Below are 17536 nucleotides of genomic sequence, written 5' to 3'. Positions count from 1 at the left end.
CAGAACTTTGTATTTCTCTCAATTAAAAAAAAAAAAAAAGGCAAATTCTGTATTGGTAGAACCAGTGTCTAGAAGCCAGCTACTTGCCAGGGCTGTAAGCTGAAGATGTGGCATAGTTTATATAGGGTGCCCCAAAGTTCTTGTGGGTAAGAATGAGTTTTATATCAAAAAAAAAAAACCTAACGATCTTCTCAAATACGATTTTTTTTTTCATGACCGGTACTACAGTAAGAAAGTATGCACAGCTTTCTTAGGTTGTTCTGTGACAGTGGGCCCATTCACAAATGTGAGATGTGGGAGTAAAATGTTAAGCAATTATTTGTTGCCTGTCAGAGACGTGAATCTTATTTTAATGGGAAAGAAAGACATAGCCTTAAGTGTTAGGAATCCCTAAAGTTGGGAGTGATCCACTCATCACCTCCTAGTCAGCAGCGGTAGCAATGAGAAGATGCCTGACTCCTGAGATGTAACAGATCTCCGCTCTGTATAAAATATGGTGGTGCTGATCATGTAGATGGTGGTGCTGTATCATGCAGAAAGATATTCCAGAGCCTTTCTCTGACATGCCAGAAGTTGTCCGCTGCTAAGTAGATACAGCCTGCCAGGCTGGATGGATCCAGGCATTTCAGCTTCATATCACAGAGCCTAGCAATGCCTTGAGGGATAAAATGTGAAATCCTGTCTTCCTTGTCTTGACTAATTTTAGGTCCCTGGTAACTTTCATGTGTCAACGCACAGTGCCACTGCGCAGCCTCAGAATCCTGACATGACTCACATCATCCACAAGCTCTCATTTGGGGACAAGTTACAAGTGAGTTTGCTTCCCTGAAAATTTCCTTTCTCTAGGGGACTGAATGGAAACAGAGTAACTTGGGTATTGGACTGTTTGGTTTTATGGAAGGGCCGTGTACAGTGTGGGGAGAACACAAGAATGAACTGCCTGGGTAATAAGGAAGCACATCCCATGGATTCATGCAGTGCGCACTCAGTCCAGAACAGTTCGCAAGTGTTTGCGTGCCAGCACTTCAGGAAAGAGCAGCGTTCACTCATAGAGTTTTCAGCTGTAAATGTTTTCATCTGAAACAGAAGGTGCCTTTGGAAAACTGGGGCCGTGTTCCTGCTGGGAGCGATTCTGTAAAATACCATGCAGTACTGTTTTTAGTATTAATTTAGCAAACATGTCTTGACCCTCTTGCAGAGGAGCAGTGAGTAAGTATACTGAGGGAAGATGTGTGCTCTCTTCTGTATTTACTGTGGCACCAAGCAAGTTCTTTTTAATTCACATCACCAGGCTTCTATAGCAGACACCTATTAGTCAAATTTGTTCTGTGAAACACAAGTTAGACTTAGAATTGCCAGTTCCCTGCTGGGAAGAAGCTGAACGCGTGCACTTGCCCTGTGGATAGAGTTTCACCAGGTGTTGCAAGTTATGTAATAATTCCTGATTTCTCAATAAGGACAGATTACAGTGCTTTTCTAGCCTACTTCCAAGGAGCTAGCATCATAGGTGGGAGTTATATATGTGCACACCCAGTTTGCGACTCACCCTAAACATTGCTTACCTGTAGTCTCTCTGTAATCTTCTTTCCTCAGCACAGACGTCTCATTAGTCTGCTTCTTGTACACCCACTTCCAAAACCCTTTTTCATGCTAACAAGTCTAAGCGTTGCTTTGTAGTCTTCTGACTCTGCTCCCGGCTTCTTTTAGGAAATATCTTGTGTGGGAACGCTGAAATATTAGCATATAAATAAGCTTGGCTTAATGTCTGTAAAGTACACTGAGATTATGAAAAATATTAGGTAAGTGCTAATAGGGAGTTCTGCAGTTTGCGTGGGAAATCGGTGCTATAAGGTAGTGTTCCCATTGTTTTATCAGGGAGTCTTTGAGCAGAGTAGCTGAATTCATGATGTAGCATCAATTCTTATTGATGTGAATCAGCATCAATGAGACGAGAAGCCTGGACAGTTGGGGGCAAAGGAGCGAGCATCTTCTGTGCTGGCGGTGAGAAACCTGTTTAGCAGATCTGTAGTTGGCTCATGATTTGGACAAGTTCCGATTAGTTTTTTCAAAGCTCAAAATAACTACTCATCATCTCCATACACAAGAATGGAGCATGTAGGTGCTGCTGATCCTGTAGGCAAACATGAGTTTAACAGCACAAATTAAAGAAGTCTGTGTTCACCAAACAGGTGCTATCAAGACTCAGCAAGCAGTGTAGAGAGCCAGCAAATATGGAGAGCTTTAAAGCTATGTAGATGCATCTTTAAATATTTTTTTTTGGTTTGTCTTCCACCTGCTTTGATATAATATACACTCAAATTACTTAAAGGGGGCTGAGGAGCTTGTCTGATTCACATGTGTCATGGGCTGGGACTTTTCTTTGTAGGTTGTTGCTAGCTCTGTCACTAAGGTGCATGCTGCATTCTCCAGGAAAAAAAAAAATCTGTTTGAAACAGAGATTTAAATCTTATCTGGCATTGAATGAGCATCAGTTCTTCTGTGGTAGTTCATGTACAATAGTGGCAGGCTTCTTGTACATTTTTTTCTAATGTAAACAATACCAAAATTCAAACTGTTTCGCTTATTGCATGACGTGTAATCAAGTAAAGAAACAGATGTGGAAAGCAGGAGATTATACATTTTAAATTGTAAAATTGTGTTGGGTGCCAGACCTTTGTGTTGAAAAATACTAGTTTTCGCAAGAGGTCTTGTCTTCCCATGATAGTTACAGGATTGGAAATTATTTTAACTTGCTGTTGGACTTTGCCTGCTTAGTCAAGTTATATGTATGTCTTTGAATGCATTTGTAGAGGCTAAAGCCTGGGGTGCTCAGAGCCCTGGCAAGCATCTTTTTTTTTTTTTTTTGGAGGTCCATCTTGCGTGAGGATCAAGTGTTGGCACTAACTAACAACGGAATAGCCCCCTTTGTTTTCAGTACCACTACACAAAGCACTAGGTTTGGCCTTAGTGTACTGCAGTGTAGTCCTGAGAATGTCCGGCTAAACAGGCTTGCGTAAATTCTCTGTTGCAAAACGATTCTGTTACTGTGGCCAAAATCTTATTGCTTCTTGAAGTCCCTCCAGGTATTTAACAAGGTACAAACAAGTATGTTCCCCCAAGGAACACACCTGTGCACTTTGCAGAGCAGAGATTAATTAGCAGTCTACGGACAGCAAGTACAGCAATGGGAGTCCAGAATATTCCACACGGGAAATCATGGTAAAGCGTCAGGCTGAGAGTTACAGGTGCCAACCGTGCTGCGAAGGCAGGAGAAGCAAGTGCAGCAAAGGGCCTGATGACACAGAAACAGGAGCTTGTGGAGATGTCTGGTGACTTTGTGTGGAAGTGCTGTACTTTGCAGCTTTGCAAAAAAAACAGAAGTGTGGAAGCTGGGGAACCAAGGACGAGAACACAAGTCCAAACATACAGGTACTTCACAGGATAGATACAGTTGTTTGCTGAATAGTGACTCAAATATTTACTGTTAGAGTGGTTTAAATGGTCTTAAGATCTCTGGCCTGGATATGCAGTAAGCAGCTTACTTCTCAGCAGCATTGGGCATGGTACATAATGCCATAGCCCAAGCCGGTGGCTTCTCTTTCTTCGAAGGCTTTTTTACATAGACGTTTTCCATGTATGTATAATAACTGAGAGAGAATGTGTAGGTGCAGGTGTAGTTCAGAAATAGTTGCTGTTGTGTAAAATATTTGAAATCCCAGCAGAGTGAAAAGCACTGTAGGAGGTTCTGCTGTTCCTTTCACTTCGTGTTTGTTACCAGCACCTTGCTAGTTGAATTTGCTGATGATTTTGTGTCTTTAGTTTCCTTTCTGAGTAGAGAAACTAGTGCAGTTTCTTCTTCCTCCAAATCATCGTCTACTCTGTAGCATTCAGAACAGGGAAACAGCCACTAGTATCAGAAAAATGCATCCACATGCTGGCTGTTATTAAGAGGGTCTGGGAAGGAAATTCTTGTATGTTGTCCTGCTATTGAGGTAAAACTCACGCATGACTGAATACTTCTTCCTAACTTTTCTTCCTTCTTGTCTGAGTTAAGGTCAGGAATTTCTAGGTAGCAGTTATTTGTTCCTTCTGTATAGCTTACTGTACATTATGTGAATGATGCGACATCGAATCCACAGCTGTTCTGTGGGGTTTTCCTTGTTTAGAGTTCACAGATTGATTATTCTGTTGGTGGACATTAGATTCCAGATGATCATAGTATGTGGAAGGTATGGGGTAGAAATCCTGTTATTCTGGGCAAAGAGATACTTGCGTGCCTGGGACCAGCTGTAGGAAAAGCTGAATGGATGGCAGTGTTGGCATGCGTCCTTCCCAGCTCCAAGGGCATAGTGTGCATGGTGTGAGGGGTGGGCTAATGAGTTAAAACTGTGCAAACCCAGCTGCTCTGACATAAGCTACCTTTGCAGGAGGACTCTGGAGTTTATCCTGAATCTGACTCCCATTTATTTCCCTTCAGCCTGATAGGTGAATTTCAGTTAGCTATGCAAAGCTCTTAAGAAATATCTCACTATGCTGTTTCACAATTGGCCTCCTCCAACTGCAATTCCTTTACCTTTGGAGTGGCTTTGGAGTTTCATCTTGTAAGACATTGTGAAATCAACTTTTTTCGTTGGAACCAACCCTTGTGCTGATGGTCACTGAGAGATATTTCAAGTCATCTTGTACTGGGTTGAGGCTTTGTTTTTAGAAAGGTTGAATCAGGCTGATCTTCTTGTTACAGGGTAGGATAGGGAAGCAAAGGTCAAGAGTGACAAGTTAGAGCATAGTTTCTTCATGTGTCTTTCTGCTTTCCAGGTCCAGAACGTTCATGGAGCATTCAATGCCTTGGAGGGAGCAGACAAACTCAGCTCAAATCGTAGGTATTCTTGGTGATTACAGGTCTTAGCCACCCTCTGCAGGAGGGAAAACAGGGCCATTCATGCAACACTGGTGTATCCAGAAGTCTTTAATTTGCTGCTTTAACCAAAATGATCCAGACATTTCTGACAGACATTTCCATTTTCTCCAGTACTATAGAGAAGTTTTCATCCAAAAGGTCCTTTGCAGTCCTTCTGCACTCTGGACGTTGCCCTCTGCTGTATGACCATCTGCTGTAGAATTAGAGCGTGTTGGTTTTTTTATCCACATTCTATTCCTGTAGCTCCCCTTTGCTGCTGCCACTACCACCAAGACTTTTCCTTGTTGTATTGTAAGTTAACACTTACCATAAGTTCTACACAGTGGATGGAAGGATAGATTGTTTTTCATTGCCTTTCTTCATTACCAACACCACAGAAATAAATTTCTAATGTATGCTACAATTCAGCTTAGTTTTTCTCCTTCACTTCTTCATGTTCCTGTAGGATATCAGTTTTGACCATTTCTTGGAACAAAATTTCTATGGCTATTCATGAAGATAGCTCTTTTTTTTCCTCCAAGAGTCAAATGCCTTTGTGTTACATTTGACCAAAGGATCTTGAGGAAAAACAATTTAAATTCTGTTTTAAAACTGTTTCAACAGACACAAAAAATGGCCCAAGCCATTTAAATAATGTAAAATGAGTAATTGTTAAGCAGCTGTAGGAGAAGGAAGAAGAGAAAGGAGTAGAGATGGGTGCACAAAAGAAATAGGACTACACAGGTTGTGCCTCAGCACTTTCTGTCAAAACCAGCTGAGCTACAGCTCTAACCTTAGCTACTTCTTGATTTAACCAGGGCAGCTTTTCTTGGTGTCAATCATTTTTAACTGCAAACAGCTAGGAAGTTTCAAGTGATCCAAACTTGGAAGGTAATGAGGAAGGAGATACCTTTTCTGTAATCATACTTGTTTTAGTTGATTTCCCATATTTGCTTTGAAATGTTACGCATGCTGTGATTCTGTTCTCTGAATACTAATTTATACTTTCCTTTCCTTTTCTGACTATAGCTCTAGCCTCTCATGATTACATATTGAAGATAGTCCCAACGGTGTATGAAGACATGAGCGGCAAGCAGCGATACTCGTACCAATATACTGTAGCAAATAAGGTAAAGAAGCAGCAGGTAGTTCTCAGAGAAGCTCCTCATTGCAGCCCAGTGGATGCATGGAGGATCTTCAGTCATCATTCCTCGTCCCTCTTGCTCCTCTGCTCTACAGTCATGTACATTTGTTTGTAGGTGAGCAGTAGCCTCTGCTGGGAGGAGGAGGAACTGAAGCTCTTCAGAGTAGGGCTTTCTGTTGCTCCTGGTTCTGGTTTACTAGTTAGCTTATGAAATTAAGTCACTCAGTTGGGCTGACTAGGGGGGAGACTCATTTCTGATTTTTTTTTTTTTTTGTTCTTCAGGATTTTATAAGTAGTAGATCTCTCCTATTACATTGCATTTTAAATGGGTGTCAGAAGGGGAGATAGGATTTCTTGGGCTTTCTTTAATTTTTCAATTCCAGTATTTTTTTTATTAACTCAGAAAACAGCCAGTATAAAAGTAGCTAAATAAACTGAAATGAAGGAGATAACACCCTCTGAATTAGCAGAAAAGAATTGTACCAGAATTGTACCAGAATTTTCAGCATTTTACAAATGTCGATTTCTGATACTCAGCCATTGAATCTGCAGCAGCAAATATACAAAGCTTGACTAGTTCACGTTATCTACTTTATTATACTGGATTATGATAGTTACTGTAACTTCATAATTCTTGAATGAATTTACAATAAATGTGTAGATACTTGTATTTTAATAATAATGTATTGAACTTTCTTCTTTAAAAATATATTTAATTATTAAGGTAAAATTCCTCATTCAATTTAAAATAATTTGCCACCCAGGTGCTAAGTGAAAGTCCAGGATCTATTTCTAATAGCTAATGACTGCTAGTGTGTGATAACTGAGATTCAAACACACACTTTCATGGGCTACTTCTCAGATTAGTGTTCCTGTCTAGTGATTTTGGGGTTTGCTTGTCCCAATGATTTGGATGTCTCTCTCTATTCAGATAACAATGTCTTCTTTCTGCTTTATGTCACCACTGCAGTTCTGATAAGACTCTTGTGACACAAGCTCTGAAAGTAATTTGGAAAACAGACAGCAGAAGCTTTTGACACTTCTGTGAACGTGGTTGCGAGTTCAGCCAAGACTGACTCATTACGGTAGAATTCCTGGTGGAGAAAACAGGAGAGGAAGGAAGAAATGAAGTCAGTTCTGTCAAAACTGAAGTGCAGAGAAACAGCCCTGCCTCTGCATTTTCTTCCCATTAAAAATAAAAATTTTCATATCACTGTTTTTAGTCTTTGACTGCCATTCTCATTAGTGGGAAAAAGAAATTGGAAGCCATTGGAATAGTCTGGCATAGATTGGCTAGTATTACGAGATAAAGAAAGTTTTAGCTACTAGATCCTGTTTCCTCACTTCCCCAGGTAGCCGCTCTCTCAACATATGCTGCAGAAAATGTCTGCAATAAGAGTCCTGAAAGTATTCTGACATTTCAGCACCATTTTACTTTTCTCCTCATTCGTGGAGGGGAAATAAACAGAAAAACCCAACCTAAATAGAGCAAAATTTGAGAGTTATATGAGATCAATGAAGGAGATTAGTAAGAGATTGATGCTGGCTCATTGGTTCCCTCTGATCTCAGAGGGAAAAGCAGTTGTCTTTTTTGTATCGTGCTCATGGGTGTCATATCGCTTGTCAGTTCTTCATCTTTCCAGAGTACATGAGCTTGTCTTTGCCTCTGCATGAAGGAGAACTGAGACCGAAAAGGTCATCTGAGTTGGCAGGCATGTCACAGGGATAAAAGAAGGGAAGAGCAGCTGGGTAAAGAGGCGGTGTGTGCCATGCAAATGCTGATGGCTCTGTACTGAGTTCCTAGCAGATTTTTCTTTGGTTTTGCTTGTCAGTTGAGATCAGTGTCCTGCTGCTTGAAACTTGATAGATGTTTCCACTGAGAGCACAGACAAAATGTTAGCTCAGAAAGATGTAACACTTCATACTAAGCTGATGTTAGTGTCTGTTCTACATTGGCATCGTGCACTATGTCTTACCAGGGTGTTGTCCTGTGGCTGACACATAGCACTGTACCTCTTCTTAATTAAATGGATTAAAGGAGATTATCAATGGAAATCTAAAGATGTCTCTCTTGAACCAGCTTGAAATATTTTTGTAACCTTTGTCAATATTTTTCTGTATACAGCTTAATGCCAGCTTTCAGCATGATTTTTAAACCCGCTAAATGGGTCTTTAAAAGAGACGCTTTAAGGGCTCTACGTGGTTCATACTGAGCAGTGAGCAAAGCATTCACGTTGTTGGTCCCCATGTGAAGGGGGCCTCACAGACAGGAATTGCCGCTTGCTATTGTGAGTGCATAGACAAGCAGGGATTTTCAGGTTCTTGCAAACGAAGTTCTGTTTGATGAATTTCCCAGCATATAATTTACATGTTAACAGTGCAAAAACTTCATCTGCCACCATTTAGAGACTCCCTGCGTTTCAGTAGAGCAGATCTAAGCTAGACTAATCAGTGACAGACAGTCTTTCTCCTTACTTCTGTAACTTCAAATGAAGGTGAGCATAACTTCATCACTCTCTGTTCCCATCAATATCATAATCAGACTGTGAAGAAATTATTTTCCTGTTTGAGAAGGATAGGGGAAAAAATATACCGGGATTAACTGTTTACTTCTTTGTCTGATCATTAATACAGAACAGTCAATTAAGGACCAGATCCACAGAAGCAGTTTTATTGCAGATGCTGTACATGGAATAAGATTGCTCACACTTTGTGACATTTTTCCCCACTTTCTCTTCTAGGAGTATGTAGCCTACAGTCACACTGGCCGCATTATCCCAGCTATCTGGTTTCGTTACGATTTGAGCCCCATCACAGTGAAATACACAGAGAGGCGACAGCCTTTGTACAGGTTTATCACATCGGTGAGTTACTCTGAATCTCTAATTCTCCTTTTTTTCTGCCTGCCTTCCATTTCTTTTCTGAGCCTAACTTTCCCAGAAAAATTGAGTTTCTGCTTCAGAGCGTTATGACATAATTGAAATAAAGCAGTGCATCACCACACTTGTACTGAGGTGTAAGTGAGGTAACTGGTAAGTCCTATACTCTGACAATTTGATTTAATAGTTAGGCACAAGAAGGAAGAAAATTACCCTATTACAGAAGTGCCAAACTCTATCTAGGCAGATTGAGCATGATTGCAGCATGTCAGAAACTTGGAACTAAAACTTATGTGGTGTGCAGTAAAGCAGGCTTCAGTATGACCTTTCTGATGATGAGGTCTAACTTGGAGAGAAGACAAGGCAGTTGTTTTATTCAGTATAGCTGCTTGGTTTAAATAGGTATGCCAGCTCCAGACTTCTGCTCCTGGGCAGAAGTGGAGAAGGGCAGCATTATCAAATTCCAGAGGTGTTTTCCCAACCAGCTGTGTTTTGATCTATCCAGATCACATCCTGTAGTACTGATCTCAGCATCTATAACAGAGCTGTATTGTCCAAACTGCTAGATAGGCTAAGAGTTATTTCAAGATCTTCCAGAACTTTTAAAAAATGTCTTGAGGGGGTTGGCTTAAAATTTAAGCTGCAGTCTCTTTGTGCCAGTGAGACACGACACAACATGTAGTAGTTGATAACTTGTCTGGAATGAAGACCTCGGATTTTGATTTTTAAACTGTTTGAATATTTTAATTGGAAGTAACATAAACAGTGTGGCTATGTTGCACTTAAGGATTTTGATTTTGCAGCTTCTGGTAAACACCAAATTCTTTTCACTTAACATCGGAGATGTGTGTGATCTCCAGGATACACACATACCAAGACAAAGGGGCTTGAAGCAAAACCTAAAAGTCATGGTTTAAGACCTTCTCTTCTTAGCATGTCTGTCTGGCTTCCAAAGATAATCCTAAAAAAGGTCAAACATCAGCATTTTATTACTTGGCATCTCATACTGCCTATATTTTTTTCCCTAGCACTATGCTCTGGTAGGTCACTTAAGCTTCTTGGTGGGGGTGGAAGTGTGGAGGTGTTTTTAACAGGAAACGATGTTTAGAAATCACTGATAGCTGGCACTGTTCTTTGTCTTGTCTGTTGCTAGTATTGATTTACTGCTGATATGCCATTGTATGCATATAAATAGCATCTTTGTTGGATGTGATGCTGTGCTTCAGAGTTCACATAAGGAGTTCAGAGGAGAGGCTCCCCGATTGCCACGATGACCTTTTGGATTTGGGATCGCCCAGTTAGAGCTTTGCCCTGTCCTGTCTGTAGAGTTAGGTGCATGCTGGCTGCTAGATTGCTGAAGAAGAGGTTAAGAATTGATTTTTTGTCTACTTCGGTCTTAATTGGCTGTAGTCTGAAGCAGCTCGCTTGGGGCCATGCCAATTTAACATCCTTCCTGTGGAGTCATGCGGATGGCAATGATATCTGCAGGAGCTGTTACGCAGCGTGTCAGACACAGGTTTTCCAGACCCTTTTCAGACGTGGCTGACTTAAAGGCAGCCGATCCTGTTACAGGTGCCGTGCCGTGGCTGTCAGCATGGCCCAGCTGGCCCTGGTGCAGACAATCTGCTCTTGCATTCATTTAGGCTAGGAAAGTTTTACACTAGGGCAGCTCTGCCTTGGCGTGGGCGTTAGAGCGTTCCAGGTGGCACCGGAAAGGTTGGAGGGGAGCAGGGCTGCAGAGGATTAACACACCTTTTGTCCTAGGTTTCTTTGCCCTGTTTTGATGACACGATCTGCTCTGTTGTCCTTTCCGCTGCTCTAGCCCCTTCCTGTATTTCCTGCGTGGCATTTTGCATCACAGTTGCTTTGGAGACCGGTTAATGATCATCACCACCAGGCTGAGGCTGCACCTACCTGGCCCAGGCATCTGGCCCGTTGTGCTGGGGCATCTGGAGTCGTTGCTGAATGGGGCTGGGGAAACGCGTCAGCTTTTTCTGAGCAGCAGCTGCTTGGTTTTAAAACGACAAGAGGGGCTCTGGGGTGGGTGCTGCGACAGCTTTTATCGAGCAGATTGCTTACTAAGGCACCCATGTGACTTCCAGCAAAATAAGTGTGTCCTGGGGAGGTGAGAGGATCCTTAGGGTTTAAAAGAAACTTTAGCAGGGTTAGAGACGTAGCATGGTGTGTCAGGGTAAGCAGTGTTGATATTGGAGGGGCAGATACACTGAAGGGGGACGGTCCCATGTGGAGTGATCAGGTGAGAAGGGTATTGGCTGCTCAGCAGAGAGCCAAAGGAATTTCATTCTGCTGCTGGGAAGGTTATCCGATGCTCTTTGTTGGTGTTGTGCTTGCCTTCCAGAAATTTCAGTGCTGCTAAGGGTGGCATGCCTAGCGTTGGTCCCTGGTCTTCTGTATCCCCAGGGGAACCCCTGCACTGTGTATTTCAGCACTCAAACTCATGCCTGTTCCTTTTTTTTTTTTCTGTACCATGCTAGAGGTGTCTCCTGGGTAGGACAAAAGGCATTGCTTTAGGATAGATTTTACGTGTCACGCTTCAAAAAATTCAGTACTAAGTAGGATTTTGAATTGCTTGTAAATCAGTGCTGCCACTGTTGCCACACTGTGAATTTGCCATGGATCGTGAGGTTAACCACACACACCTAGCACAGTGTTACACACAGGAGTTTTTGCCTGTTAAATCATACAGTGTAAAATCAAGATATATCCCAGTAAAGAGAAGCCATTCATAGCCTTGTGGTTGAGGTTGTGGTGCAAAGGGGAAAGTTTCACTGCTGAAAATTCATGAGTTCTTGCAAGTGGCCAAGCTGAAAAAAGTGTTTTATCATGAGGTCAGCCTAGGGACTGGAAGGGGACAGCAGGCAGAAAACAAGCCAAATTTCTGGTGAAGCACTTGAAATCCAAGAAAAGAAAAAAATGTATTTTTTTTTCCTGATATGACAGGACTAGTCAGTCCGCTAGGTGTGAAAAAAAATTAAGCTGGAAGTAGTGGTGAAAAAACGGTTGCAGGGAGAATTATTTCAGCCATGGGACTTGTTGCCAACAGGTAGCACAGACTCAGTCCCATGGATTTGTTTAGAGCCAAGATAGTGTTGTTTTACAAGATGTGCTGCAGGTCAGCCAGAAGCCTCTGGGTGGAATTCTGCAGCTTACTGCATTGGGAATTACATGGTGCTCCTACTGGTCTTCTTTGTCCTTTAAATCACCTCCAGATTTAAGACCTGCCAGAGGTCCACAGTCACATCTGACTTTTGCCTTTCTGTCTTCTTGCTTGCAGCCTTGCCTCTTGCATATCAGCTGGCATTTTGCTTTAGACTTAGCCTGCATCCCGGCAACTATCCCATAATCGTATGCTGTTAAAAACCCTCTTGTATGTCGCACATTGCATGGTCTCTCACTTCTGTAATTACTACATTTCTATATTCCTTTTCCTTCCTCCTTTAATGCCTGAGTCAAACTCCTGGGGCCAAGCACAAATAATTCACAGCATAAAACTCCATTAAATATGAATAAGTGCACGATGCCTGACTTCCTTCAGCGCTGCGAAGGAGCAGAGCTCCGTACGTATTAGAGCAGCGATGATCCAGAAGTGTGGTGGTGCAGCTTCCGTGCTGACCTAGAGACCAACCCCGGCGCTGCCTTTTTTTGTCACAACAAAGCAGAGCACTGTGTGCGTGCTTGGAGGCAGGCTCCGAGCGAATGCCAGGTGTGTGTGAGTCATAAACACTCAGCAGCACAGAGCAGTGCAGATGAATATATATATTTTTTTCTCTTCCCCCCTACCTTGCGCTGCTGCACTGAAATCACATTTTCCTACCATATGATGCAAAATCTTAGTGTTGGACGGTTTTGCTGTTTGCAGTGTAAAATCTCCCGTCAGCTGAGCTGCTCTGAACTGAACTAACCCAACTCCATTGCTGTCATTTTCCCTGAAGTCACCCTGTGTCATACTGGGGGACAGAGAAGGCAGGAACTGGCCTTGTTCCCTAAAATTACTAACTTTGCCTCAGGCTGCTGCTCTGGTTTCTGAAGCCTTTATCTTCTGGAATGCCAACCATCCCTCAAAAAGCCATGTTTACCTTGCCTTGCTGTCCCTGCTGCTTCTCCTCGTCTCACTGAGTTCACTGCACACAAATACCCTGGTTATAAATATGCGTGTAAATGAGTGATTTATTTCTCGCTGCCTTCACTCGGCATTAATGACCTGTTTGTTCTGTTGCCGTTGCTAACTCCATGCCGACCCCAATGCTGCTGCTCTTACGTTACTCTTTTGTCTGTAACTCTGCCCGTGGGATTTAGTGTTTTTGGGGATACAGTAGGTCAGTGTGGCTCCGCTTCCCGTCCGGGTTAGTTGCATTGCGTTTCCCTGAAGCCCTGCTTTTCTCACTCACAGCCAGCTCCTCGTTTCCTAGGCAGGCCCTTCTCAGGAGGTGAGCCCTGCGTCGTGTCCCATCCTCACTGACCCACCGTCTCTCCTTCTCAAAGCCACCTAATCCTACACAACGAATTACATGCAAAAGACCGAATTGAAAGAGCATCACAGTTAGGAAGCCAAAAAACGTGGGCGTTAAGAAATGCCAGGTCCCGTGTAATTCTAACTTAGCTGTTAAATGTTACTAGGTTACGTTACTGTGCACCACGCTTCCCATGTGAACGCAGCCCTGCGCAGTGTGTGTGGTGGGGAGGCGCCCCGTGAGCACCGTTCCTCCCCATCGTGCGGCATTCACCTGCCTGCCGCCTTGCTGCTCTCGGGTGGTCTGTGTTAACCCAGCTTCGGGCTGTGCGTTTCCATAAGGACTCTGGGACAGCTATTGGCGTGGTATTGGGCACTTCAAATGCGTTTTCCCTTGCAGTTTCCCTGGAAGGCAATTTTGGCCTTGTCCCTGTTTCATAGATAAAAGAATTGAAGCGATGTGGTGCAGTGGCTGAAACGGGTGCCCCCTGATTTTGGGTGCGCCATGCCAGGGTACTTCAGTTTGATGTCAGAATACTGCTGTGTTTTTCTAGCATTCGAGAACTGCTTTAGGCTGTTCTGCTTATCAGGAGATTAAACTTTTCCCTACCTCTGTTCTTGAAAATGATTATATGTTTATATAATTCTACCCGAGACTTCTTGTATGGAAAACTTTGGCTCACAAGCGGTTAAGTTGGCAGTGCTTTTGTAAGCAGCCCTTGTAATGGAAAGTGTTAGACAGACTTAGCTGTAGGTGTCACTGGTAGCGACTTTTTTCTGTTAGTCACTATCCTTAACATACTATTTAAGTGTCTTTTGCCTGTTTGCGAATGCTCTATCTTGTGAAATAGGGAAAAGACTACAAGGCTGTGATATTTATAATAGAAAACAGTAGTAGGAAGATGTGAGCAACACAGAGCTTCTCGAAAGCTTTGTTAGGTGGAGCTCAGCCTGGAAAAGAACAGTGTTTATGCTGTACTCCTAGGAGCTGGGTTTTATGACTGGATCAAGCTATGATGATTCTGGATAACACTAAATTATTCCACTATAGAGAACAATTTTCCTGACTGATTGTCATGTAATTACTGCACTGTTACTCAGCTCTTACCATGCTTCCAGAAGATACCCTAGCAGTAGGCAATATCTTCCCTCTCAGTTTCAAGCTGCGTAAATGTTTGCCTCCTCACTAACATTTGTTTCCTCTTTTGTATGTTTCAGATATGTGCCATCATTGGGGGAACGTTTACTGTAGCTGGGATCCTTGACTCCTGCATTTTCACAGCATCAGAAGCCTGGAAGAAGATTCAGCTGGGGAAGATGCAGTAGCGGTGAAACTCGTCTCCAAGGACAGGAGCAAAGATTGAGAAACCTACCACTACCTGTTTTTGTCTTTATTTTTTATTTGATTGAATCAGTAAGTTTTTCTCTAATAAGGCTGTTCAGTGAAGACCTCTTCAACAAATCAAGGAAATTTCCATGCATTTCAGAGCTCTGAGAGAAAAAAAAATAAAAATCAATGGAATCAGGGCTTAGATTTTGATTCTCTCCCCCCAGAAACGGGTTGAAATGCTATATATGAAATATACTGTCAGATCTAAGTAAGGAGAACAGGATCTTCTGTGGGAGGTTCCGATGGCAGTGTACAAACTAAGTAGTAGATTACAAAGAGTTAAGCTGTCTTTTGGCACTTTTTGGAATTTGTTGGATTTGCATGATTAGACAATCGACTTTTATATAACACAAAGTTATACATTAGGAAGAAATTCCACCCGTGGTGCCAAAAAGGTGATGTATCTGTTGGTGAGGAATGGAAAGTGTTAGTTCCCATAGCAAGCTTTAGAGACAGAGGGCAGAAATAACATCAAGAAATGTCTTGGGCTTTTATGGAAAGCTCTTTCGCTCAGATATGACCTTTCTAATGAAATGAGCAAATTTGAAAAGGAAGCTTTCCCCCAGCTACTTTTTCCTGGATGATCTGTGATCCAGGCAGAGGAAGGGCCGTTCTTTTACTCTGGATGTAAAAGTGGTTTAATTTCTTCCCAGAAACTGAATATCCAGTCTTGTGTTTACAGGTGGCATGAAGTAAAAACCAAACTGAGCAACACAGTTTTATGTGGCCTTTGCTTTGAAAGGGAATAGTTGTCTTACAGCATTAGCTTTTATTCTTTCTTCTGTGTTTGTTTTTTTTTTTTTTTAAACACAGACCACCCAGCAGTCTGGACTCTGCAATTCTGCTTTAATATTATTATTATTATTATTATTATTACTGTTGTTGTTATTTTGAAAAGGGGTTGTCCATTCTATGTGCCCGGAAAAATGATGCAGTCTTCTGGGTGGATGAGCACAGCTTACTGTCTTGCTTTGTGTGTGTATATTGAATACACCTGTAAAACACAGGAAGTCTGTCTCTTTACGGTTTAAGGTGCCTACCTGCTTCTTTAAAATTCAATCAGGCATCTTTCCTGAGCCCTAGACTGACACTGTTCACCCACAGGTACACCAGTAGCAGGGCAGGCATTCCCACAACCCGGCCCCTGCTAGCAATTTTCTTCTATTCCTTAAAACGGTACCTGAACTTCCATGCCCGTTCATTCAAGCCTTGTCTTCTGAGACCTCCAATAAATGGAGGTGTGAGGGGAAAGCTACTGCCAGGTGTGGCTTGTATGCAACGATAGACGTGAGTTCACTGATAATGAGACCAATGCCCACCAGTGCATTCTCCATACCCTCCTAAATGTTCCTTGGGTAGTAACAGTCACTGCATGCTTTGTGAGTGTCTGAGCTGAGGATACACAGATTTTAAGTGTTCCAGGATAGACAAAAATCCTAAAAAATTAAAATCCTTAACTCAATCAATGGTATAAATTCTAAGACGGGTGCAGGATTTCTCTTGGATAATATCTACTGTCCATTGCCTTTTCCTGGAGGCCAAAGTATCCAAACATTTTGTTGTAATAATATGAAACTTTGAATATTCAGTGTTAATGCTAGAGTCAGATACATTTCAAAAGTATTCCTAATACATGTCTGTTGAAATTGTCTCATTCTTTTGGAAGTAGGGAAGGTAGCCAGTTTTATCTGCACACACACATACATGCCCACACCCCCCTAAAAATAAAAAGGCCACCAACCCCCCCCCCCCTACCCTGGCCCATTTTCTGCCCTGTAGTGATTCCTGACCAGTTACAGCATTGGAACTTTTCCTTGTTCTTATTATGGACTGATTGCTGTTCCTTTAGGTGTAAACTGGATTGTGTAATTTCCTGTATCTGTTAATGTATGGATAGATTTTATACATTTTTTCCATTTACAAAAATCAACTTGAAAACGAGATGCTTGTCTTCATTTCAGTGCGCGCGTCCATCTGTCCACGAGCGGTACCCACTAGATGGCGGCGGCTGCCTCGTGGCAGCCTGGGGTTTTTCCATTGCAGTTCCTTCTCGTGCTGCCTGAAGGATTTCCTCTGATCCACAGTCACCAACTGAAATTTAAAGCAAAAAAAAAATCCTAGTTTTTCCTCTTAAATTTGTTGGATCTTTGCTTATAGCATGTGAACTTGATGGATTACAGGGATGCAATGTTAATATCTTAGCAGGGCATCCTTCTGAGTGATGCAAGAGAAGATTCCTGTAGCACAGCGGATTGTGCTGTCAGTTTTCTGAAATTTCTTCCCTATTATAATTTCTTCAACACAAACTAGAAAAAGTTGGTTGCAGATTCCTGCGTGTTTCTTGCCCCAAGTGTGTGATTTCTGCCCTTCTCCCCCATCCTCTATCTGAATTAAACGCTGCCTTCTGCGCAGTCCAGGCCAGTTCTTTAAACCAGATCAGTGAAAGTGTTTCACTTTTTTTGGAAATAACAGATTGCATACTTCAGTGTGCTTGCTTTCTCTGCCAAAATGTCCACTGCAATAATGTAATAAATCACTTTTTTTTTTTCCTAAATGTGGAAACCAAATTATAATAAAGTTCTGGCAAAACTGCTGAAGAAACAGTCTGCACCTTAGTTCTCTAAGCCAGGTCTAAGCCTCTGAGCACTGCCAAGCCAAGGCTGACTTTGGGTCTGCTGGCCGTTGTGGCATGCTTGTCCTTCAGGCATGGCTGGCTTGGATCAGGTAATGTTGCTGCATCGTGTGTTTACAGAAG

At 42.3% G+C, this 17536-nt stretch overlaps 1 protein-coding gene across 2 annotated transcripts in view; it reads left to right on the top strand.

Moving 5' to 3' along the window:
* Positions 1-16722, top strand: part of ERGIC1 (endoplasmic reticulum-golgi intermediate compartment 1) — a 57657-nt gene extending 40935 nt beyond the window's left edge. For both annotated transcript variants that reach the window (XM_080555272.1, XM_080555271.1), the window contains 5 exons: positions 707-811; positions 4816-4876; positions 5927-6027; positions 8783-8905; positions 14610-16722. In XM_080555272.1, the coding sequence (XP_080411398.1) occupies positions 707-811; positions 4816-4876; positions 5927-6027; positions 8783-8905; positions 14610-14717 (498 nt within the window). In that variant the 3' untranslated portion in view covers positions 14718-16722. The remainder of the gene's footprint in view (positions 1-706; positions 812-4815; positions 4877-5926; positions 6028-8782; positions 8906-14609) is intronic.
* The last annotated feature ends 814 nt before the right edge of the window (positions 16723-17536 follow it).

Source organism: Anser brachyrhynchus, assembly GCF_964034855.1.
Source record: "Anser brachyrhynchus genome assembly, chromosome: 14".
In the NCBI taxonomy this organism is placed as follows: Eukaryota; Metazoa; Chordata; class Aves; order Anseriformes; family Anatidae; genus Anser; species Anser brachyrhynchus.
Note: the sequence above shows the minus strand (reverse complement) of the source record. Positions and strands in the feature narration are given on the sequence as shown.